We start from the raw sequence: 24,111 nt of genomic DNA, 5'->3' as shown, positions 1-24,111 counted from the left end.
CAGAAATTGCTTCTTTGGGCATTGAATTCATGTCTTCCCAGCATGATGTGCACTGCCCCCAGATAGTATGCGTTTGTCTGTGTTTCCTTGTTCATGTTGGCATCTAGACATCTATGTTAAGAACATTGGCCCAGATACATCAAGTACTGTAGTAGTAAGGAAGAGTGGAGGTGTTATCTCCAGAAATTAGTCACTTTTTGGTCAACTTGCATGCAGCACCTCCAGTTTTCCTTACCAGTGCTTGATATATCTGGGCCATTGTGTTGTATGTATTGCTCTCCCTTTGTACATATTTTTCACAAAAAGAGTAAAAAAAATAATGCATAGAGACATAATTTAATAAATATCATAAACAAACATGTGCATTGTGCAACTCCCCACTATTTCTTTCTATCTACATTCCTCAAATCTCAAGGGACAAAATTGGGGCAACTATTTTGAAGGCGGATAAAAATACCCCAGTTTTGCGCCAAAATGTCCTTAATACATAGACCCTATATGTGAGTGTCTCCGCGTGTATGTACTCTGTATATGTGTGTTACTGATTGTACCCGTGTATGGGCATAACTGTGTGCGTCTATATATATCGCATCGAATTGTGTCTTTACCGGCAGGAAGTGTTTGCATATTAGAATCCTCTCCCTGCGCACATCTCTGACGTTGAGAACGAAAACATTTGTTTCTGCTGCTATGATTTGTGGTGCATGCAGTAAAATAATGTGCTTTCTCCCCAGTGTGAATGAAAAGAAAATCTGAGAGTCAACTTTTTTGTGTCTTTTATTTCATATCTCAACACTGCATGGTGGCAGATTTCGAAACAATGGATGGCTTCACTTTTGAACTAGATTAGCCCAAGTTTGAAAAGCGTTTGATGTTGAATCCTTTGCCTCATAAAAAAAAAAATCTCCTTTGACTGTAGAAGAGATGTATAAATATAGCAATCCTATGCAGTTCTTTCGTGCAGCTGAGCACTCGTCTTTTGAAATCTCCTTATGAATAAGAAGTGCATTGTTGGAAATACATTAAGATAAAACATGTGATTTTTTTTTTATCTTTTGCACTGACACCACAGTTCCTATGTTCTAATCTCGTTAATTATTTCATTTATTGAGGTTTTTACAGTACTCCCAGTTTTCCCTATTTAAGTCACTTTTTGGGGGACTTCCAGGATGTTTACAGTTTTGTATTACACCGAATCTATTGCGATATTGTATCTTTATACTATATTAGTGAAAGCACTGTATGTTTGCCTGCCTGGATGTCCGGTGTCCCTAGCGGCAATCTCATTGGTCCCTTGGGCCGCCCGCCCCCGCACACCTCTCATTGGCCTCACACACTCACACCACCCCCTTGGCCCGCCCCCCACACCTCGCATTGGCCTGAGGCGGAGCGACGGGCCAAAGGTCCAAAAAACACACACACACACACACACACACACAGTCACACACACACACACACACACACACGGGGGGGGGGGTGTTACATACATTAGCGGGGCTCACAGTGTTAGCAGCACATCTCCCGCTCTCTTCCCCACCGGTCCCGGAGGCTCCGCCTCTCCCTGTTTCCCGCGCTTTCACCCCCCCCTCCACGTGGGAGCTGCCGGACGGGTGAGTGAGCGGCCGGACGGGTGAGTGAGCGGTCTTCACGTCCCCTCACCCCCCTTCACCTCCCCTCACTCACTTCCCCTCCACCCCCCCCCCCCGGCGCCGCTACAGTCAGCGGGGGAGCGGAGTGATCACCTCCCCTCACTCACTTCCCCTCCACCCCCCCCGGCGCCGCTACACTCAGCGGGGGAGCGGAGTGATCACCTCCCCTCACTCACTTCCCCTCCACCCCCCCCCGGCAACGCTACACTCAGCGGGGGAGCGGAGTGATCACCTCCCCTCACTCACTTCCCCTCCACCCCCCCCCCCCGGCGCCGCTACACTCAGCGGGGGAGCGGAGTGATCACCTCCCCTCACTCACTTCCCCTCCACCCCCCCCCCCCGGCGCCGCTACAGTCAGCGGGGGAGTGGAGTGATCACCTCCCCTCACTCACTTCCCCTCCACCCCCCCCCGGCGCCGCTACAGTCAGCGGGGGAGCGGAGTGATCACCTCCCCTCACTCACTTCCCCTCCACCCCCCCCGGCGCCGCTACAGTCAGCGGGGGAGCGGCCACAACACGCTGCCTCCCGCCTCAGATCCACGTGGGAGCTGCCGGACGGGTGAGTGAGCGGCCTTCACCTCCCCTCACCCACCCCTCACTACACTTCCCCTCCCTTCCACATCCCCTCCACCCCCCCTCCACCTCACCCACCCCTCACTACACTTCCCCTCCCTTCCACTCCCCCTCCACTTCACCCCCCCCTTCACCTCACCTCCACCCCCCCCTTCACCTCCCCTCCACCCCTCCACCTCCCCTCCACCCCCCCCCCTCCACCCCCCCTTCACCTCCCCTCCACCCCCCCCCCTTCACCTCCCCTACACCTCCCCTCCACCCCCCCTTCACCCCCACCCCCACGTCCACCCCCCTTCACCTTCCCTTCACTCCCCCTTACAACCTCCCACCACCTCCCCACCTTCCCCCCTTCCCACCACCTCCCCCTCTTCCCACCACCTCCCCCCCCCTTTCCACTGCCTTCCCACCTTCCCACTACCTCCCCCCCCCTTCCCACCTTCCCACCCCCTTCCCACCACCTCCCCCCCCCTTCCCACCTCCTCCCTCCTTCCCACCACCTCCCCCCTCTTCCCCCCTTCCCACCACCTCCCCCCTCTTCCCACCACCTCCCCTCCTCCATCTCTCCCCTTCCCCTCCTCCATCTCCCCCCTTCCCCTCCTCCACCTCCCCCCTTCCCCTCCTCCACCTCCACCTCCCCCCTTCCTCCACCTCCCCCCTTCCCCTCCTCACCTCCCCCCTTACCCTCCTCACCTCCCCACTTCCCCTCCTCCACCTCCCCCCTTTCCCCATCCCCCCCTCTCCCCTCTTCCCCCCCTCCACCCCCTCACCTATTGTTCCACGATTTATAAATAATACTACCTATTACGCATTTACATCCCGGGCAACGCCGGGTCTCTCAGCTAGTAGTTATATAAATTGTGAGCATGTTTTATAGAAGTCCCATACACATTGCCTTGGAATCATCAGCAGTCTATGTAATATTCATCTGCAATCATGTAAACAGTCTGTAGAAATCATGTATTTTAGCACTTGCAAAGCTCAAAGACAATCGACCAGCCAAGGCCAACATCACTGTGAGTTTGTGTGAAATACAGCACAGATACCGTATTTAGGGAAGGACACCAACACAAACACATGGATGGATTAAACCTCAATGGTGCAAGGAAAGGTGTTAACAACCCCTCTTCCCTGGTAGAAGATTGCACTAAAAAATAAAATATTGGTTCACCAGCAATCCCCGTTTCATATTTAAAAAGTATCAGCACAAAGATCCTTCTTCCTTATGTCTTGCGCTCCTGCCTCTTAGCAAGCGCTGTCATACTCTGGTGTCTGTTGCCTCACTGCACGATTCATCCTGTTGTAAAGAAGAATAAAGAAGCCCTGATGTGTTACGGGATCTCATACTATATTTATGCAGATGCCAGATACCCTATCACACTTGCTGAGAAGCATCAGGGAGTGATTCCTTGTTCTGTTACAACTTTGTATCAGTCTTTTTTTGTTTGTTTGAGGTTTGTGCCAATGCTGTCATCAGCCTGTTTGTCATCTATCAGGGGTTATTTTCATTCGTCTTAAAAATAAGGTAGAAGCATATAAATGAGAAGTTGATGGAAATGTCCAGACTGATTCTGTTTGAACCAGATTCACTGTTAAAGGAGCAGTTTCCCCCTGCCCCTCCCCCCTTTTTTTTTTCTTTCTTACATGTATAGGAAGTAAGGGATCTCCTAATCTGAACCGTGTTCGTTTCAACTCCGGGGAAGGTGCCTCCGTTACTTCATAGTGGCACCTTTCCAGTATGTAACAGGAGGTCCTCGAAGCAGAAATGAATGCAGTTCAGCTCTGGAGTCCCACTGCTTCTTGTACATGTAAAAGAAAAGTCTGGTGGGGGTGGCAAAAAATACGAGTGGCTGTCCACACTCAGTCTTGGAAGCAGATTGAAATGTAAGGAGAATGTCTTTGGGATAGTAATACGCATATATTGCTTTGTGGCGCAATATGTTGCTTTAGAGAGGGTTGTACAAGAAACATCAAATATAAAACTTTTTATGAGTGAGTTAAAGGAGCAGTTACCCCTCTGTATTTTCAGATTGATAGGAGGGGGGGGGGTTTCAGGAGTTGAACCGCGTTAATTTAATCTGCGGGTCCCTCTGGTTTCCAAGATACTTACAGGGAAAGGTGCTGCAAGTGCAGCAGAATACCTTCAGGGGAAACAAAAGGGCATTTAAATCTTCAGCGTTACATGGGCCAATAGGAATCTGTGACGTCATTGATCACAACTTCCTATTGGCCCGCATGACGTGGTCAGTTAACTAACCAGGAAGTAACCGGAGGACCTTCCCTGGTAAGTGTCTTAGGAACCAGGGTGTCTCTCTGGAGCTACAGTTAACATGGTTCTGCTCTGGGACACCCTGATTCCTATCTACATATAAAAAAAGAAGGGCTGAGAGGAACTATTCTTTTAATGTTTTGGGGGAAATATACAGTATTATACAAGATAATTCTGCTTGGTTACATGGGGTTAATGTGTGACCAGTGTGCACAGGATGGGATGAATAATATATACAGTACACTTGCCTATCATAATTGTCCCTTTGGATGTAGAATGTGCTCAGTTATACTTTTGATTCCCTACTGGGCATAACTGATTGCTTTGCGAAGAGGCTGAAACAGCAATATATATTTTGTGTCATACTTTGATTTGTATTTCATTATTTTCATCCACTTGTATTGTTTCTCATAGCCCTGGAAAGGAAGATATCAATGAGACAAAGTAGAGAGGAACTCATAAAGAGAGGAGTCCTGAAAGAAATGTTTGACAAAGGTAAGATTTGTTTACCATAATCCAGTATTGATCTTTAATTTATGAGATTAAGGGGTATGTCCTCTAAACTGCAATATTGCCGATACATGCAATCTGATCCGGAAGTCCGATTGAGTTCAATGGGGCTTCTGTGTCAGATTGCACGAATTGGCGATCTTACACCTTAGAGTAATGATAATTCCCTTTTTAAAAACATTGTAGTACTAACATGGTATAATATTAGTATGTTTTAATAACAATCATGCTACAGAGTGTAACGCTTGCCCTCACCACGAACAAGGCGGGACCCCGGTACTGAGGTGGGAAATTATAGAACTGCGCACCCACAGCAGCGGAGGCACGCCTGGAGGGTGGATAGTCAGGATTGCTGGGTCTGGGTTGGAGAGAGTGGGTTAGCCTTGAAACTTGCCGAGGTCATAGGTAGGTGCCAGGAGAGTGGTCAGAGTCTGGAGTGCCGTGGTAGATAGTCCGTTTCCCGTGGTCAGGGATGGGGAAGAGCGGAAGGTCAGAGGCAAGCCGGGGTCGGTGATCCAGAGAATGGTCCAAAGTCTAGCCGGGTCGGTACACAGGGAGGCAAGCAGCAACAAGGTTAGTACACAGACAGGAACGAGGCAGGGATAGAGATGTGGTAACACAAGGCTACCAATAACTATGCTCAGCCAAAGAGGAAGTTACAAAGCTGAGGATATATAGCAACAGGAGTCCAATGAGAGAAGAGGGTGGAGCGGAGGAGCGGCCTCTGCAGAAGCAGGGATAGGCTGTGAGAAGCAGGAGGCAGGTGAGGGAGATATTAGAGTTGACGCGCAGCTGGGGAGCGGTGCACGCAGCGATAAGTGGTGTTTTCAGCCATAACGGGCCTCGAGTTACCTATAACAGACGTTAGTGCTAATGATATGTAAAAGAGGTGTTCCCTGTAACACGCCTACCCACAGAGTTCCGTTATAGTTAATGTAGGGATCCAACAATGCGTTAGGTGTGACCTAAAGGTGGAGTTAGCTCCTGGAGACCGTGGAGAGATACCTGTGAACAAGAAGGAGCACACCTGAGATACACGGGAGATATGCTAATTTAAGTCATTTATATTTACTTTGCATATCCATGTTTGCATATATCCCAGGTATCTGAGGTGTCGCTCCAGGACCAGGTATTCTCTTTTTCTCTACCTTTCTCTGCCTCTTGTTATGAGCCCTGATTTAATGGAGCTCTGTAGATCTGGGCCTTAGTGACTTTAGAGACCAAACGATATATATGGACAAAATATTGCGTGTAAGCAACAAGAAAACACGAGTAAGGGGGGTGGGGGAGGGGTTCGTACACGTAAATAACTGTCTCATATTATACTATCATACAGATTGTTTGCAGCAGGTACCACATATGCATAACTTGTTTTAAAAAGAAAAAAGCAGTCTAATTTGGGGAAACATTACTTCAGGGCTGTTATTTGGAACTAATACAAATCACATTGTGCTATAGTAGCATCTCAGTTATTTGAATAGTAAAGCATTTGGAAGCACATTCCCAGTTTACCTTCGTAATCATTTCCTTTTTTTTTTTTTCCATTAAAATGGAACTTTATAATGTGTAGAAAAAGGAGTCAAATTCATAGTGGTTATTTCCTTAAATGTGACCCTTTGGGATCCAGAGGGGTCTGCAACTCTATGCACAATAATGCAGAGCAATGCATTGACAAATCCTTGACAAAGACCACTAGTTGGTTGAAACGCGTAGGAGGTATTTTTATTGTTCACCTACAGCAGGCCTGCCCAACTCGGAAAGTGAGAAGGGCCGAACTGCTCCAAGGAAAAAAAAATTGGGCCGCACGGGTTAAATCATCATCATCGTCATCATCATCATCTCTCCTCCAGCACCTATCATCATCATCATCATCCTCATATCTCCCCCAGAACCCCTCACTATCAACCTTTACGATACTCCCCATCTATTTCTCATACCCCCATCTCTCCCCCTCACCCACACAATACCCCCCTCCACATCAAACACACAATACCCCCTCCACATCCCCCCAGCCCATTCCATGTCAGCATCCCTCCCCACAAGTCAGCATCCCCCCATGTCTCTCTTCCCCCAATATGACGCTCTCTCCCCCTCCCCTAAATGAAACTCTCTCCCCCTCCTCTCAATATGACTCTCTCCCCCTCCCCTCAATATGACACTCTCCCCCTCCCCTCAATATGACACACTCTCTCCCTCCCCTAAATTTGACACTCTCTCTCTCCCTCCCCTCAATATGACACTCTCTCTCCCTCCCCTCAATATGACACTCTCTCTCTCCCTCCCCTCAATATGACACTCTCCGCCTCCCCTAAATGACACGCTCTCCCCCTCCCTTCAATATGACACGCTCTCCCCCTCCCCTCAATATGACGTACTCTCCCCCTCCCCTCAATATGACACTCTCTCTCCCTCCCCTCAATATGACACTCTCTCTCTCTCCCCTCAATATGACACACTCTCTCTCCCTCCCCTCAATATGACACTCTCCCCCTCCCCTAAATGACACGCTCTCCCCCTCCCCTCAATATGACACTCTTTCCCCCTCCCCTCACTATGACACTCTCTCCCCCTCCCCTCAATATGACACACTCGCCCCTCCCCTCAATATGACACACTCTCACCCTCCCCTCAATATGACACACTATCCCCCCTCCCCTCAATATGACACACTCTCCCCCTCCCCTCAATATGACACTCTTTCCCCCTCCCCTCAATATGACACTCTCTCCCCCCCCTGCAACTCACATCACACCCTCCCCCTGCAACTCACATCACTCTCACCCCCTGCAACTCACATCACTCTCTCCCCCCCCCCCTGCAACTCACATCACTCTCCCCCCCCCTGCAACTCACATCACTCCCCCCCCCGCAACTCACATCACTCTCCCCCCCCTGCAACTCACATCACTCCCTCCCCTGCAACTCACATCACTCTCCCCCCCCTGCAACTCACATCACTCTCTCCCCCCCCCTTCACCTCACATCACTTCCCCCCCTGCACCTCACATGTCAGCAGCCCACCCCCCCTCACATGTCAGCAGCCCACCCCCCCTCACATGTCAGCAGCCCCCCCCTCACATGTCAGCAGCCCTCAACCCTCATGTCAGTAGCCCACCCCTCCTCACATGTCAGCAGCCCACCCCTGCACCAGCCCGTTTTTCACACCCACCCCCCCACCAGCCCGTTTTTCACACCCACCCCCCCACCAGCCCATTTTTCACAAACACCCCCCCCCCCCACCAGCCCGTTTTTCACACCCACCCCCCCACCAGCCCGTTTTTCACACCCACCCCCCCACCAGCCCGTTTTTCACAAACACCCCCCCCCCCCCCCACCAGCCCGTTTTTCACACCCACCCCCCCACCAGCCCGTTTTTCACACCCACCCCCCCACCAGCCCGTTTTTCACACCCACCCCCCCACCAGCCCGTTTTTCACAATCACCCCCCCACCAGCCCGTTTTTCACACCCACCCCCCACCAGCCCGTTTTTCACACCCACCCCCCCACCAGCCCGTTTTTCACAATCACCCCCCCACCAGCCCGTTTTTCACACCCACCCCCCCACCAGCCCGTTTTTCACAATCACCCCCCCACCAGCCCGTTTTTCACACCCACCCCCCACCAGCCCGTTTTTCTCACACACACACACCTCTTAGATCAGCACATCCTCTCCCTGGTACTAAGCCCCGCCCCCGGCATGCTCTGACCTCCCCTGCATCCTGCTATTGAAAAAAATAATACTCACGGCTGCCGCATCCTCTTCATGCTGCTGCTGCCCCCGCGCACCGCAAAACCCGTGGGGTAGGGAGAGGGGGGGGAATGAATCGCCGCCATTTTTTTAAACTTTTTATTTTTATTTATTTAATTAACTGGCGCCCGGCCGGAGTCATCGCGGGGCGCACAGAGAGGCCAGGCGGGCCGCATGTTGTGCAGGCCTGACCTACAGTATGTTGCAATAAATTCTTTTTTCACTTCATTCAATTTTTTGAGACCAGCGTTTATTATTCATTCAGTTGGGCTCCTGTTTGGCTTAGGAGTGCCCTGGAGACTGTTTTTTCTATTCCCTTGGCAACAGAAGGGTTAAGCACAATACAAGACACGTTGCAGGGCCTTCTTACTTAAGTAGGTCAGCAGTAGGGGCTTTATGTACTTCTGAGACTTTGTCATCTCATAACTGCACACTTAACCAATCTGCACGCCCCCCACCATGTAAAGCTTCCATATAATGGAAGATCCAGTCTCTGCAAACTGGTCAATCCCATGGAGAAATTGTCTTTCTTAAAAGATCTGTGTTACAATTGCCACTTATGCGTGTGCAGATTCTCTGGCATGTCTTGGTAAAAAGCAGTTCCTGTCTATGATGTGACTTAGAAGCCCTAAATTACATAAACCTCATGGGATATTATTCGGAATAGCTAAGGATACTACGAGTCCCTTAATACCGGGCAGGGAACGCTTATGCACATTGGTACATGCTGTGCTGTAACTCTCTATGTAGCACCTTTACCCCCACCCTATGTGAGATTTGGGTCGCTACCGGTGTATTCATGGTGCAGAGTGTACCTGTTGTAATCCAGGAGGCTCTGAGTTGCTCCACAATGGTGTGGGGAGAATTAGGACAGGCTTTAAGGGTGCTTCTTTCTCATATCGCAGCGCCTCCAGCCAGCAAGGATCCTGGGGCCCCAGGAGGATCCATGCTCAGGATTGCCAACAGGGTGGGTCTGCCGGGGTTGGCGTCAGGGGACCTGGCCACCCAGGCCCCCTGTGCGGCCGTGCCCATGTAATAATAATAATAATAATAAAAAAAGTCTCAGGAAAAAAAAAATGCCGTGGGGTATGGCAGCGACGGCGCAGTTGGGTCCTCGGGCTTCTGGCGCAAAAAAAATAAGCCGGCCGACGATCCCCATGCGCATGCGCAGAGGTCTTAGCGCGCATGTGCAGGGAAGCCCGCTCCCCCCCCTCCCAACGTGGGACAGAGGGGAAGTGCCGTGGCGAGCCCGCGTCCGCCTACCCAGCTCCCCCCGCGCCAGCACCTGTCCCGGGCAGCAGCCGCGGGGACAGGGGGGGGGGGGGAAAGTAAGTGCTCCGGTGGGAATTAGCCGGCCAGTCTCGCCCCCCCCCGAGCCTACCTCCTGTGTCCCTACCCCCAAGCCTACCTCCTGCCCCGGGCAGCAGACGCGGGGATCGGGGGCAGGGAGGAAGCGAGGCAAAAACAATGGACAAACCTTCCTCTGAAGTGTCTGGTGGGCAGGGAAGCAGCACCCACCCGGTCAAGGTCAGCACCCAGGCAGGCAGTCAGTCAGTCACCCACCCAGGCAGTCAGTCACCCACCCACCCAGGCTGTCAGTCACCCACCCAGGCAGTCAGTCACCCACCCAGGTAGTCAGTCAGTCACCCACCCAGTCAGTCACCTACCCAGTTATGCAGAATGGATGAAACCAATTGTCCACTAAGAGAAGCTTATAACTACTATTTTGACTACGTGACGGGCAACATGTTGGTAGAAAATAAGAGAAGCTGTTCATCTGCCTGTAGGGTAAAGCTCCCATTCATGCAGTCTGATATGTACAGTACATCCCAAACAAAAACCGTCCTACCCTCAGTCTTTCTTGAGATTAAAATAGGATCTGTTTGCAAAGAAAACATGGCAAGTCATTACCCTAAACTACATAGGCATGATTCACCTACGTAAAATGTCCTCACAAGGGGACAGAAGTACCATTATGTATCTGAACCAAGCTAACTTACTTTAAGAAAAGTGCTGGTACCGCCCAAAACAACAGTCAGGTGGTTTTCCTGTTTACGTATATTTTTATTTATATATATAGTAGGGCCACAATGCACCAATGTGAAACAAAAGAGGCTTTCCCCCTAAGGTGCATATCCACAAAGGGCCGTTAAGGTTAACACAAGTGTGAAACCCAGTGATTCAGTATGGCGCTAAAACACAGTGATAGTGATATTAAATAATATATTGTGTAACTGAAAAAAACTCTCAACCTTCCAGGGAATATACACTGATTCCCTCACAAAACGTTTGAATCCAGGACAGGAAGGGAGCAGGATCGTCAGGAACACCCAGGAAAAAACATATAATAACAAATCATAGTGTAGTACTTAAAGACATTTATGGATCAGAATTCAGGAAAAACTTGGCTCATACGGATCGCCTACTTACAAGAAGTAGGATAAAAAACAGCGTTTTTTTGTATGTAAAGTTGAATAATATATTCCTCCGCCTAAGATAGCAGCATACAGCAGTCACTGATGATGGTAAACTGGATAGTGTGATCGCCGGGGCTTTCGCTCTCACAGAACAGCAACCGCATTCATACAGAGAGGGAGAGGGAAACATAGTGTGTACCAGGTAACACCAAAATTTTATAAAAGTAGCATAAAAATGTGTACTCACAATGTAACGTATGAGCACATTCACATAAAGGTTTCTTTGAATGTCAGGCAGCTACACAAACGGCTTGGCAGATGGAAATAGAACGTCCTCCACTCCACTCAGAGATCCCCTCCTCGAGGGTGCCCCCTTGTCCGGTGCCGGATGGATGGCGTCTGTCGTCACTTCCTGGCCTGGGGGTGACGACTTCCGGTGAGGACGGGAAGATCTGGGGGTTGGAAGACTCGCCGAGCCGCAGCAGCAGTGCCTCTGGGGTTGGAGCAGGTTATCAGACCGTCAGGTTATGATGCAGCTGTACTCTGTCTCCTTCTTTGGCTTGGCTCAACGCGTTTCACTGCATCCGCAGCTTCCTCAGGAGCAAGATTGACTGAATTCTGATCCATAAATGTCTTTAAGTACTACACTATGATTTGTTATTATATGTTTTTTCCTGGGTGTTCCTGACGATCCTGCTCCCTTCCTGTCCTGGATTCAAAGGTTAACACAAGAACATAACATTAAGGCTGAGTCACCGCTTCCGCTGAGCGCGCTCATGCTTGGAGAGCGCTCCAAGCATGAGCGCCGGGTGTCCTGTATTTACACGGACGCACGCGGGGGGGGGGGCCGTTGCGGGTAGTTGAGCACGCGGGAAAGTATTAATTTTTAGTTTATCTAAGCATGGGTGAGTGTGTGTGCCCGTGCACGAGTGCTCGCGCACAGCGTGAGCGGGGACTTACATATATCTATATATGTAATCAACCGCCACAAGCGCCGCGCGCTCAGCGCTAGCGGGGACACAGCCTAAGTGTGTTAATGCTGCAGTTCACGCAATATCCTACGTGTGTTTTTTTTATTATAAATCAGTTCTGTACTATGAGAAAATACTTGTACCATTTAACAAAATAAAAAAATAAACAATGGGTGTCAGGAGTAAGCTATGGAGTTGAAAAATACAACTGTGTGTTATCTGCATACAGGTGATATTTTAAGCCAAAGGAGCTAATGAGAACACCAAGGGACGGTGTATATAGAGAGCAAAGGATGAGACGCCAACAGACAAGTTGACAGGAGAAGTGGAAGAGCTAGCAACAGAGACACTGAAAGGGGGAGGGGGTCTCGAAAGATAAAAGGAGAGCATGGAGGGAGCTGTTACAGATACAAGAAAGTGACGAGTTTGCAGGAGGTTGTCGACAGTATCAAAAGCAGCAGAGAAGTCAAGCAAAATTAGAGAGGGAGTATAGCCCTTGAGATTTGACAGTATGGAGACCATTAGCTACTTTGATTAGGCCAGTTTCATTTGAATGAGTGGTTCAGAAGCCAACTTGAAATGGGTCTAAGAGTATGAGTGCTGAGGAAATGTAGTAGCTTGAGACAGGGTGATAGTTAGAGCGAGAAGTATGATCAATGGTGTTGTTTTTGAGGACAGGTGTGACTAGTGCATGTTTGAAAGCAAAGGTACATGTGCCTGAGAAGAGCATGGGGTTGAAAATGTGTGCAAGTATAGAGAGCACAGTGTGAGTAAGAGATCGGATGAGGCGAGTGGGAACGGGGTCAAGATTGCACGTAGGGACGTGGAGAACAGTAGCTAAGACAGTGCAGATTCTGTAACACATGAGAAGGCCAGGGTAGAGAGAGGGGTGTTAGGAAGAAGAGGGATATGGAGATGCAAGGGGGGTGTCGTGATGGATTAGATTCCTTTAAGTGAATCAGCAACGTTTTGAGGGTTAATAGAAACAGAAAAACAGTTAGGAGAAGGTTTCTGGAGGGGGTCAATGATAGAGAAAAGGCAACATGGGTTAGGTTTCTGAGAAAGAATTAGGGTAGAAAAGTAGTGTTGTTTAGCCTGAGAGAGGATTGAGTTGGATCAGGAAATGAGAAATAATGATAATGAGTAAAGGTGTATTTATTATTGTTCTCTTTGCGTTTAACCAATATGTCTATATTATTTTTTCTTACACATTTCTGACTGTTCAAAGCTATGATGTTTTTGTAAAGAGAAAAATGTACTTGGGAAATTTGCTATCTAAACTACTGTACAATGAATAATCCATCTTTACATGCAATGGGACAGAAGGCCATGGAGTCCAGTAGTACTAAGTACAGTAGCTCTGCTGTATTCCATAAGACACTTTCCAGCGCTGAAAGACACCTTATGACCCATTCTGTTGAACAAGCCTGTAAGGTGTCTTCTGGCTGCAAAAGGTGTGGTGTGGAATAGCACCCACTTAGTAAATATGAGCCAGAGTCCTCAGTCAGTATCCAGGAATTTTCCTCAAAATGTAATCATTACTACATGGAGTTTCTTGTTTATCTCTAAAAAAACAAAAACAAAAAAAAAACATGTGCCAGAAGTTTACATTATTATCCCATAAAAATATACCTGATTCAAAGACTATTCCATTCAAAGACTAGTCCTATTGTGTTAAGATTACTAGAGGAGGATATTTTTACTAAGAAAACATAGACATCTTGTAAACGATGTCCAAGCTCAGAACAAAGGGATTACATGAACTACAGAGCTTCAGAATGTAGTCTGCAGAGTTGGGATTTCATGGTTACATAATGCGGATCTGCCCTGTTCCAAAACAGCATGTACTTTAATCAAACTCCAGACTACTTGATTAGATAATCTCTCCTAAATGATTGAAAAACAACAGTTTTTATAGCAGCTTATAAAGTAAACACAGATGCGTATGTTTTTGAAACATGTGTGTATCATTTAACAAGTGGATTGCTGCTAAGGCACAATTAGATGTTATGCATATTTAGTTATTTTACAATGAATTACAATGTGTCCCATTCGTTGAGACAGGCAAAATATTTGTCTATAGTAAAGACCATTAAGGTTTCCCCAAATATGGATGGCAACTGAAATGAAATATTTAAGTACTACTACAGTACGTTATATGTTCAGTAGAGTGCTGTGGGTGTATATAAGCATTAATATAAATGTAAGTGTAACATTCTAATTTTGTATTACAACATGTATGGAGTTAAAAAAAATATATATATTATGTAGCGGTCATGTAAAATGGCTACAGTCATCTCTCCTGCTGACAGTAAGGCCTGGTAAGTTGTGGGCATGCCAGCAGTAATTATGGAGGTTTGCCCTCACACCCTGGTGGGGTGCCCTGTGTATGGATGGGAGTGGTCACATGCTCTGACTCCATGGTTAGTGATGTCAGAGGTGTGTCAGCTTCCAGAGTGTACATAAGGCACAGCACTGTGTCTAAAAGTTAGTTCTGTGAGTTCTGGGGAGTTTAGTAGTCTTGGGAGTTCTGCAAGTACTGCTCTGCAGAATCTGAGAGGAGTAAGAAGACTGTGTCCAGGGACCTGGCACAGGACCAAGATCCCTGCGGGGATAGGGAATCCCTAATTAAGGAGGACTATTACCTTATTAAAGGAAGTACGGTCACCATGAAGGGCTGATTACACCCATTGTGGGGGGGCAGCATGGCCTGCCGTACAATAAAGATGCTCTTAATCAGAAACCCTCTCGTGTACATGTGTGGAGTGAATGTACAGAGAGGAGCACCACCGAGGAGTTCCTCGCCAGGACCATCCCCAAGTGACCGAAGTGACCCTGATGAGGTGGAGGCGCTGCACTGGAACTAGGTAGGACTCAGCACACTACCTCAGCTGCCTGTCTGGACGGGTCCTCCCCACACACCATCATGCGGGAGACTCAGGAGTCCTGTAGCCAACAGGTGCACCACCAGACACTACCACACTGTAATGGGGACCGGTTAGACCACAGGGGCCAATGTGAGATTGGGTGGGTCAGGCCGGTTCACAAAAACCGTTACATTTGGAGGCGAGCTGCTGAGATCAGATCTGTCAACAGGACAGGCTCTAGCTAGGCACACTGGGAAACCGGGAGAGTGTCTGCTGCCACTCTGTGCTGCGTTGGGACGGACCTAGGGGTGGTCAGGGGCTGACAGGGTATTGTCAGTTTGCAGGGACGACCTAGGGGCCTGAAAGGAGTGAGGGGTTTGGAGCAGGGCTATAGCTGACCGAGTCACCTTGAGGTAGTGCTAGTTGGTAGGACGCCAGAAGGGATAGCCTGTTAACGTGGTCAGGAATCCTGGAGAGGGTCTGCGCTAGGCTGACCAAGAGAGGTAGACACCCCAAGTACTGCATGGCAGAGCCAGAGTACTCTAGCCCATTCCAGACACTTAACATAGGGAGCACAGATTGGGAGGAAGGAGTAACAGCAGACACTGAGAGAGTGAGCCTAGCCTGAGGTAGTGTAACATGAGTCCAGCCTAGATCAGGTACATATGTGGTGGTGCATCTGAGCAAATCTTTATTGTACTGGTGTGGTGGCTGCCCCGCAGAGCGGAGCCCCATGTACGATAATTGGTACGAGAGCGTGACGACCAAAGGAATGGAGGATCCGCGTGGTGCGGAGAGCCCAAAATGGCGACCAGAGGCTGATGGGGAAGGCACCCGTGGCGTGCGCCCCACTGAAGAGCAAACTGTCGCTGAGCTGTCCTTGACTAATCTGCTCTGGAGTGGAGCGAAGGCTGTGGCTGCCCCGTTTTTATCCTGTTTGGGACACCGAGGTGCCACCCTTGGGGAGTGTGAGGACATTGTGGTGACTGGGGGAGAGCCCAGTGAGAGAAGAAATCAAACGGACATTGTAGACTCAAAAGCTACCCAAAATGGCGGCTCCCGCTTGCTAGGGAGACCGCGTGGGCCAGTCGCAGATGACTGGGCTGAATCAGGACTTGCAAAAAGCTGGCCGGGAATGGCGCGAACAGCAGAGCCCCGCCCTGATGGAGGGTATGGCGCGAAAGCTATGGCTGCGCCTTCATGGACAGTGACTCACTCGGCCCCTGTGCTGAGTCAACAGCTTAGTCTATGGGATCCACCCCTGATTTCCACCAGGGGGAGAGACTTTCAACTATGGCCTGTGGGAATGCAACCACTGGGCCCAGGGATTGATATCCAGACGGCGCCACTACAAGAAGTAGTTCCGGCCGCGGAGGTAACGTGCAAAAAGGAGGGATATTTTGCACGAAAAGCAGCTGCAAGGAGAAGGCGGGAACTAGCCGCGGGAAAAGAACCCGCCTCTGATGAGGAAAGTGGCGCGAAAACGCAGACCGCGCCCACCAGGACTGAGAAAGGCGTGGCCTTAATTAAGGGGCATGCTATTCCCCTGTGGGATCCGCCCATAATTGCAACCCCTGGGGGCGGGTTCCAGCTATGTCAGCGGAGGGAGGAGCCGAAGCAGGAAGTGGCTGGCCCAGAAGCTTCTACCAGTCAGTTGCGAGGAACCACTGACCAGGAGAGACCCATACAGAAAGTGGTCCCTAATAAGAGAATGGCCTGCTCCTCCACTGTGGGCACTATGGTCTCCACCCAGCCCTACTCGGTACCCGGCGGGGTACTGGTAGTAAGGGTGGCCAACACCGAGACGGTGGTCGGGCTCTGCCTTCAATGCGGGCTGCCCGGAGGCACTGTTAATTCAGTGGCACGTTGCCCACAATGCGGGACATTATATTTGTGGCCAATGCCGACGTTCATCCCAATTCAATCTGCTGGCCCCCCGGGGGATACGGTCAGGCGCTCCGCCGAGTCCCCTGGTGCACTGTGGATCAGCCGTGCAAGTCCCGGAGAACGGGGACTGGAGTCGATTAAGTCGGCTGGGTCAGCAGCAACCGAGACGGTCGGATCACCCCCCTACCGCACTGAAAAGAGACTATCGCCCCGATCGGTGACCCCTAAGTCAGGGAAGGGAGACTACTCGGATGAGGATCTCCGCGAGCTAGCGGAGGTGAAATCAAGGCCCAGGACAGAACCGGGGAGGACGACACCCCGTGGCGTGAGTAGCAGCCTGAAAAGCAGGGCGTCCCCCGCAGATCGGCGAGTCGAGAGACGGAGTCCCTCCGCCCCAGGATATGGAGGCGATGGGCGAGAGACGCCTACACCCCTGCGGAATGGTAAGGGAAAGCCACTTTCTTACCTTGCTCCGGTAGACGGTGTAGCGGAACCAAGGCGGTGCCAGGCCCAAGACGCACGTGCGGAGAAGACACCACTTCCGGTGGAGACAACGGCGGAGCTTCCGGATGTCGTCATCGAGGAAGAGATCCCGCATGGGGGTCCAACCCAAGATGGCGGCGCTTCCGGTTCTGGTGAGGACGTCATTTCCGGTGGCGACGGCAGAACAGACGGGAAGGATGCAGCGACGCTTTGGCGATCGGGGGAAGGTCCCCGATCACCTCAAGGGCCCAAGAGCTGGATGGGTGAACCACAGACTGAGGAGGGTGAGCTCTCCTCCTTGGATCAGTCCATGGACAGCCGGGAACGGGTCGTAGCCCCGTGGCATATCCTCTCTTGCCCTTACGCCCAACCCCACGCCCTAGGTAAAACCCCTGCCCCTGTCACCTGTTCCACGGGATCCCCTCCTAGCCTGGAACTTATGGACATACTTTTGGGGGGGGAGGAAAAACAGACTGGGGAAAGACAGCGCAGTTGCGCTATGGAAGGCGATTCGCGGGGAGGGGGAGAATTCGGTAAGGCCGCGGTAGGCCGGTGGTTGCCTCCTGCGACCAATAAAGCAGAGGAAAAGGTACCGGGATCATACCCATGGTCCAGGCCTCGCTCGGAAAGGACATCGGGGGTATTTTCATGGGGGGATGCGGAAGAGAGTGACTCAGGGGATTTCCATCGGTTTAAGGAACACCGTTGGTGGGCCCCACTCTTCGAAGGTTATGTGGCCTGGATGGACCGTACGCGGTTTCTCATCCGCCGGGAGGAGGTAGTAGATTTTTGGTGGGCCGAAGGAGAATTCACCCCTGAGCAAAGAGATAGGTGGATTAAGTGGATTAAGCAGGACCGGTGGATTAAGATTGAGCACAGGGAGATAGAGCCCATGGGTCCCGACACACTGTCAGATCCTGTGGATCCTGACGAACCCCTGTCATGGGTGTTACCTGGGAGGGCAGGTAGGGCTGACCTAACTAGGATCAGTAGAGCGGAACGGGCAATAATGGCTCGATATAAATCTTCCCACGCGTTGGAGTACCCTTATGTCCCTGAACCCCTCATGGAGGAGATAGAAGAGAACAGGGAAAGGTGGCTTAGGGAAACCATCGAGATGTACCTGGTCAGTAAGGGAAATGAAGTTACTGGAAGGAGGGCAGAGGACAGAATAGATCACCTGATGCGAGTGTGGAGTATAGGGAGGAATATACACAAACACAGGGTGACCTATAGGCCCGAGAGGGGACTGCCTAGGCATTACTATGTCACGGTCCTAGATATGGGTGGTAGAGAGGTTAAGAAACCTGACCCGAATCACTATTATTAGGGGGTACTAAGGCATTATGCGGGCTCGTGGCTGCTGGTCGGGGCGGGCTTGGCGAGATGTCACTGTGGTCATTTTTCTGTTATATAATACGATCTGTGTGATGTTAACAATTATGTGTTTTGTGTTACAGTGCTTCCTGGAAGAAGGTATGCAAATTTAGGTCCCAACGAGGACGATGGGATTCACCAGGGGGACGATGGGATTCACCGGGGGGACGATGGGATTCACCAGGGGGACGATGGGATTCACCAGGGGGAGAATGTAGCGGTCATGTAAAATGGCTACAGTCATCTCTCCTGCTGACAGTAAGGCCTGGTAAGTTGTGGGCATGCCAGCAGTAATTATGGAGGTTTGCCCTCACACCCTGGTGGGGTGCCCTGTGTATGGATGGGAGTGGTCACATGCTCTGACTCCATGGTTAGTGATGTCAGAGGTGTGTCAGCTTCCAGAGTGTACATAAGGCACAGCACTGTGTCTAAAAGTTAGTTCTGTGAGTTCTGGGGAGTTTAGTAGTCTTGGGAGTTCTGCAAGTACTGCTCTGCAGAATCTGAGAGGAGTAAGAAGACTGTGTCCAGGGACCTGGCACAGGACCAAGATCCCTGCGGGGATAGGGAATCCCTAATTAAGGAGGACTATTACCTTATTAAAGGAAGTACGGTCACCATGAAGGGCTGATTACACCCATTGTGGGGGGGCAGCATGGCCTGCCGTACAATAAAGATGCTCTTAATCAGAAACCCTCTCGTGTACATGTGTGGAGTGAATGTACAGAGAGGAGCACCACCGAGGAGTTCCTCGCCAGGACCATCCCCAAGTGACCGAAGGGACCCTGATGAGGTGGAGGCGGTGCACTGGAACTAGGTAGGACTCAGCACACTACCTCAGCTGCCTGTCTGGACGGGTCCTCCCCACACACCATCATGCGGGAGACTCAGGAGTCCTGTAGCCAACAGGTGCACCACCAGACACTACCACACTGTAATGGGGACCGGTTAGACCACAGGGGCCAATGTGAGATTGGGTGGGTCAGGCCGGTTCACAAAAACCGTTACAATTACATTAAAAGAAAATTATATATTTTTTTATTTGGTGCATTTGTGGCAAAGAATAATCGTACCTACCCCATTCTATGTTTTATGTTTTATCTCACTGTGTACATTTATACAAATACATTATTTAGATATCTTTTTTACAGGTCAGTACTATTTCTGCTCTTCTGCTGATTGTCCCAAACAGAAAACATTGTTACTTCTGAGTTATCTCAGTAATGGAATTAAAGTACAATCGCTCATAAGAGCAAATTAAACTAATGGCAGTATCATGCGTAATAATGCATAGCTACTGTGGGTTTTTTGATGATGATGATCATAAAACAAATCTGACAGGTAGAAGTATTTCTACATTATTTGTTAATGAGTCATTACAGTAAATTGAAATAATAAAAGCATGTCATAATGTGCAATCCATGTAACACACGGATCATTGATAAAATGACTCTCCGTGCTTCAACCAATGGGAGACTGGCAGTGCAGCGCTTTGCGACTCACAGAGGCAGATATAGGTACACCTAGTTTTAATAGGTAGAGGACATAACAAACAGGTACAGTACAGGCTAACTAACTGCAGTTGGAGGATGTGCTGTGGATTAAAAAGTGCACGTGTTTTATACCATCGTTCTGCTGCTGATACAGACGCGTTTGCATGGGGGCTAAACACGCATGCAGGGGAGAGGGAGATTGTGAGGAGGTGAGTGAGGGAGCACGTGCTAGATGGAAGAGAAAAAAAACTAGGTTGAAGAAGTAAGAAAGTAGAAGAGTATTGTCTGGGAGTAAGAAAGGAAGAAGAATAGTCTCCTGTTCTATTGACTTCCCCTGCCTTATTCTCTTCTATTTCAAATACTGATATTAGAAGGGTGATGATATGAGGGTTTCCCAAGTGACACTACTTTTATACTTACAAACGAGGGTAGCACCACTACTATTCTATTGACTTATAGCTAGGGTAACCAGCCACGATAAAAAAAAAATTCTAAAACAAATGACATCACTTCAAAAAAATATTATAATGGCATTTGTCTAATAGTGTCCCCATTTGTGCTGTGTTATTCATTCTCTCTCACACCGTCCCCTCAGCCTCTCCCTCTCTCCCCTCCCCCAGCCTCTCCCTCTCTCTCCCCTCCTTCAGTCTCTTTTTCTCTCCTCCTATCTCTTTCTCTCTTCCCTAGTCTCTTTCTCTATTCCCCAGTCTCTTTCTCTCTTCCCCAGTCTCTTTCTCTCTTCCCCAGTCTCTTTCTCCCTTCCCCAGTCTCTTTCTCCCTTCCCCAGTCTCTTTCTCCCTTCCCCAGTCTCTTTCTCCCTTCCCCAGTCTCTTTCTCTCTTCCCCAGTCTCTTTCTCTCTTCCCCAATATATTTCTCTCTTCCCCAGTCTCTCTCTCTCTTCCCCAGTCTCTCTCTCTCCCCCTCCAGTCTTTCCCTCTCCCCCCAGTCACTCTCTCTCCCCCAGTCTTTTTTCTCCCCCCCCCCAGTCTCTCTCTTGCTCTCTTCCTCCCTCCAATCTCTCTCCTCCTCCCCCATCTCTGTCTCCCCCCAATCTCTCTCTCCCCGTCTCTCCCACCACCCCCCCCCCCGTCTCCCTATCTCCCTCCCCCGGCTCCCTCTCCTCCCCCCAGTTTCTCTTCCTCCACCCAGTCTCTATCTCTCCCTCTCCCGTCTTTCTCTCTCCCACCCCCAGTCTCTCTCCCCCTCTCCCAGTCTCTCTCCCTCGTCTCTTTATCTCTCCCCTCTCCACAGTCTCTATCTCTCCCCTACCCCCAGTCTCACTCTCCCCCCAATGTCTCTCTATCCCAGTCCCCCAATCTCTCTCCCCGTCTCTTTCCCTCTCCCCCAGTCTCTCTCCCCTCTCCCAATGTGTCTCCCTAGTCTCTTTATCACTCCCCCCTCCCTAGTCTCTCCCTCCCTCAGTCTCTTTCCTCCCCCAGTCTCTCCCTCCCCCCATTGTCTCCCTCCCACCAATGTGTCTCTTTCCCCCTCCCCCAAGTCTCTCTCCACCTCTCCCCCAGTGTCTCAATATCTCCCCCCTCCAGTGTCTCTCTCCCTCCAGTGTCTCCCTCCCTCCACCCTGTGTCACTGTCCCCTCACCCGTCTCTCCCCCTCCAAAAAGTTTCTCTCCCCACCCCCGTGTTTCTCTCTCCCCCCAGTTGGATAAGTAGAAACACACACAATTTATTTCTTTCCTTATTCCCCAGTCTCTTTCTCCCCCTCCCCCCAGTCTCTCTTTCTCCCCCTCCCCGTCTCTCTTTCTCCCCCTCTCCCCAGTCTCTCTTTCTTCCCCTCCCCCCAGTCTCTCTCCTCCTTCCCAGTCTCTTTCTCCCCGCCCCCCAGTCCCTTTCTCCCCGCCCCCCAGTCCCTCTTTCTCTCTCCCTCCTCCTCCAGTCTCTTTCTCTCCCCAGACTCTCTCCCCTCTCCTCCTTGCCCCAATGTGAGTCTTCTCCCCCCCCCCCCCACATGCCCTCCACCCCCCCCCCCCCGCATGCCCTCCACCCCCTCCCTCTCTTACATTCTCAGTGAGAGCACACAGGAGAGAAGGAGCTGCACAGTGCCACCTAATGGCCACAGGAGACATTACGGGTTGCAGTCCCTGCTCCTCTGCAAAAATGGGACATTTAAAAAAAAAAAAAAAGATGCCGGGACAGTTACTTAAAAACCGGGACGTCTGGGCACCCTACTTATAGCTATACTTCCCATGTTCATAAAATTATTTTAAAGCCTCTCTCCCTTTGTGTTTTTAGAAAATAAAAGTCCAAATAGCTTTATCCCAGTGCAGCAAAACAGGTTATAATTGTCTTGAATTGTACATGTAGCAAAGTGGCACTACTTTTCATTTTATTTTTTTAAGACACTTTGGACGTGTGGGTGTAAAAATACACACACAAATAACCATGTACACAAACAAAGTCACATATATTAAAAGAGGGCATTAACTCCTTCAGTGACAGTGAGGCTGCCAGGGCCTTCTCATGGAGGGCCTGCATAGGCCTTCTCATGGAGAGCCTGCATAGGCCTTCTCATGGAGAGCCTGCATAGGCCTTCTCATGAAGAGCCTGCATAGGCCTTCTCATGGAGAGCCTGCATAGGCCTTCTCATGGAGAGCCTGCATAGGCCTTCTCATGGAGAGCCTGCATAGGCCTTCTCATGGAGAGCCTGCATAGGTGTCATGGAACAAGAATACCCCTGTCTGCACTTCTGTTTCACCCCCCCCCCCCCCCCTCTTTTCCTCGCAGCCCTGCTTGTCAGCTTATTAGTGCTAGCTGTATGTGTTTGGCTCTGTACACAAACACAGTGCTTGTGTGATAATACAGTGCCATTTCCCTACTCCCAGCAGCTTGTTGTATTAAAGATGCAACATTATTGCTACATGTTGTAGCTCCCCAGACACTCCTGTGAGTTGCCATAGCAGCCCCAGCCTTTCTCTCAAATGGGCTAGTCTGCTCTCTCCCCCTCTGCTCTGCCCACAGATGGTCTGTCCCCAGACTATCTTACTACCCAACATACATTGCCATTTCCTTTCCACCATTCCTCTGGACTCGTGAGTACCTTGCTGTAACCCCTGTAATGGTACTGCAAGATTATCTTTTCACCTCCCTTTACTACTAAGCACACACAGAGATATTTAGACCTACACCTCTACACAAGAGACTGTTTTTCCCTGCTTTCTCCAAAATAAAGTAGGAAAAGAAACAGACCTTGTCGTGCTTGGAAAAGAGGGCCGAGTTGACACTATCTGAGCTAAGTCATCCTACACGTGACCCTCTGGCTTCCAGAATAATAGGCCTTCTCATGGAGAGCCTGCATAGGCCTTCTCATGGCGAGCCTGCATAGGCCTTCTCATGGAGAGCCTGCATAGGCCTCATTGGCACCGCTGGGGTGATGATATCTAAAGACAACTTACCCCACTCAGAGCAGGCCTCTAGGGTCTTCTGGGGCAGGGACTCCATTTGGGGATCTGTAAGGAAGGGCATTTACCCCTTATTGATGTAAGAGGGTATATTTTGTGGTATTGTATGTTAACCCCTTGGTGCCTCAAGGCATGCATTTGTAATGTATTGTTATGATAGCCCAGCAGGCAACAAAGAGGTTAAATTACCTTTTACTTTAATGAGTCGTATTACATTTCCCGATGGTAGCAAAGTTTTCTATTTGCATGGTGGATTTTTGGCTTTAATGAGGAAATTGCAACAGTGACTAACGTGGCCAAACACCAGTGATGCACGGTCACCATGCATATATACTGCTTGGTGAATACGGCTTGAAATCAGCAAAAATATCCTGCATTGTTTGTTCCCACGGACACCAAATAAGACACCTTCTGTGAATCCCAGTCTGCGACCATTCATTACACTACATGGAGCTTT

General features: G+C 49.9%; 1 protein-coding gene across 9 annotated transcripts in view; it reads left to right on the top strand.

The window, feature by feature from the left end:
• Positions 1–24,111, top strand: part of PHACTR1 (phosphatase and actin regulator 1) — a 442,415-nt gene that overhangs the window by 340,862 nt on the left and 77,442 nt on the right. For all 9 annotated transcript variants that reach the window (XR_012799116.1, XM_075585688.1, XM_075585691.1 and 6 more), the window contains one exon: positions 4,902–4,982. Coding sequence is in view for 8 of the 9 variants with exons in the window: in XM_075585688.1 (XP_075441803.1) it covers positions 4,902–4,982 (81 nt within the window). In the remaining variant the exon portion in view is untranslated. The remainder of the gene's footprint in view (positions 1–4,901; positions 4,983–24,111) is intronic.

The sequence above is a fragment of the Ascaphus truei genome, chromosome 2, assembly GCF_040206685.1.
Source record: "Ascaphus truei isolate aAscTru1 chromosome 2, aAscTru1.hap1, whole genome shotgun sequence".
Taxonomy (NCBI): domain Eukaryota; kingdom Metazoa; phylum Chordata; class Amphibia; order Anura; family Ascaphidae; genus Ascaphus; species Ascaphus truei.
The sequence above is the reverse complement of the archived record's forward strand: the minus strand, read 5'-3'. Positions and strand labels throughout refer to the sequence as shown.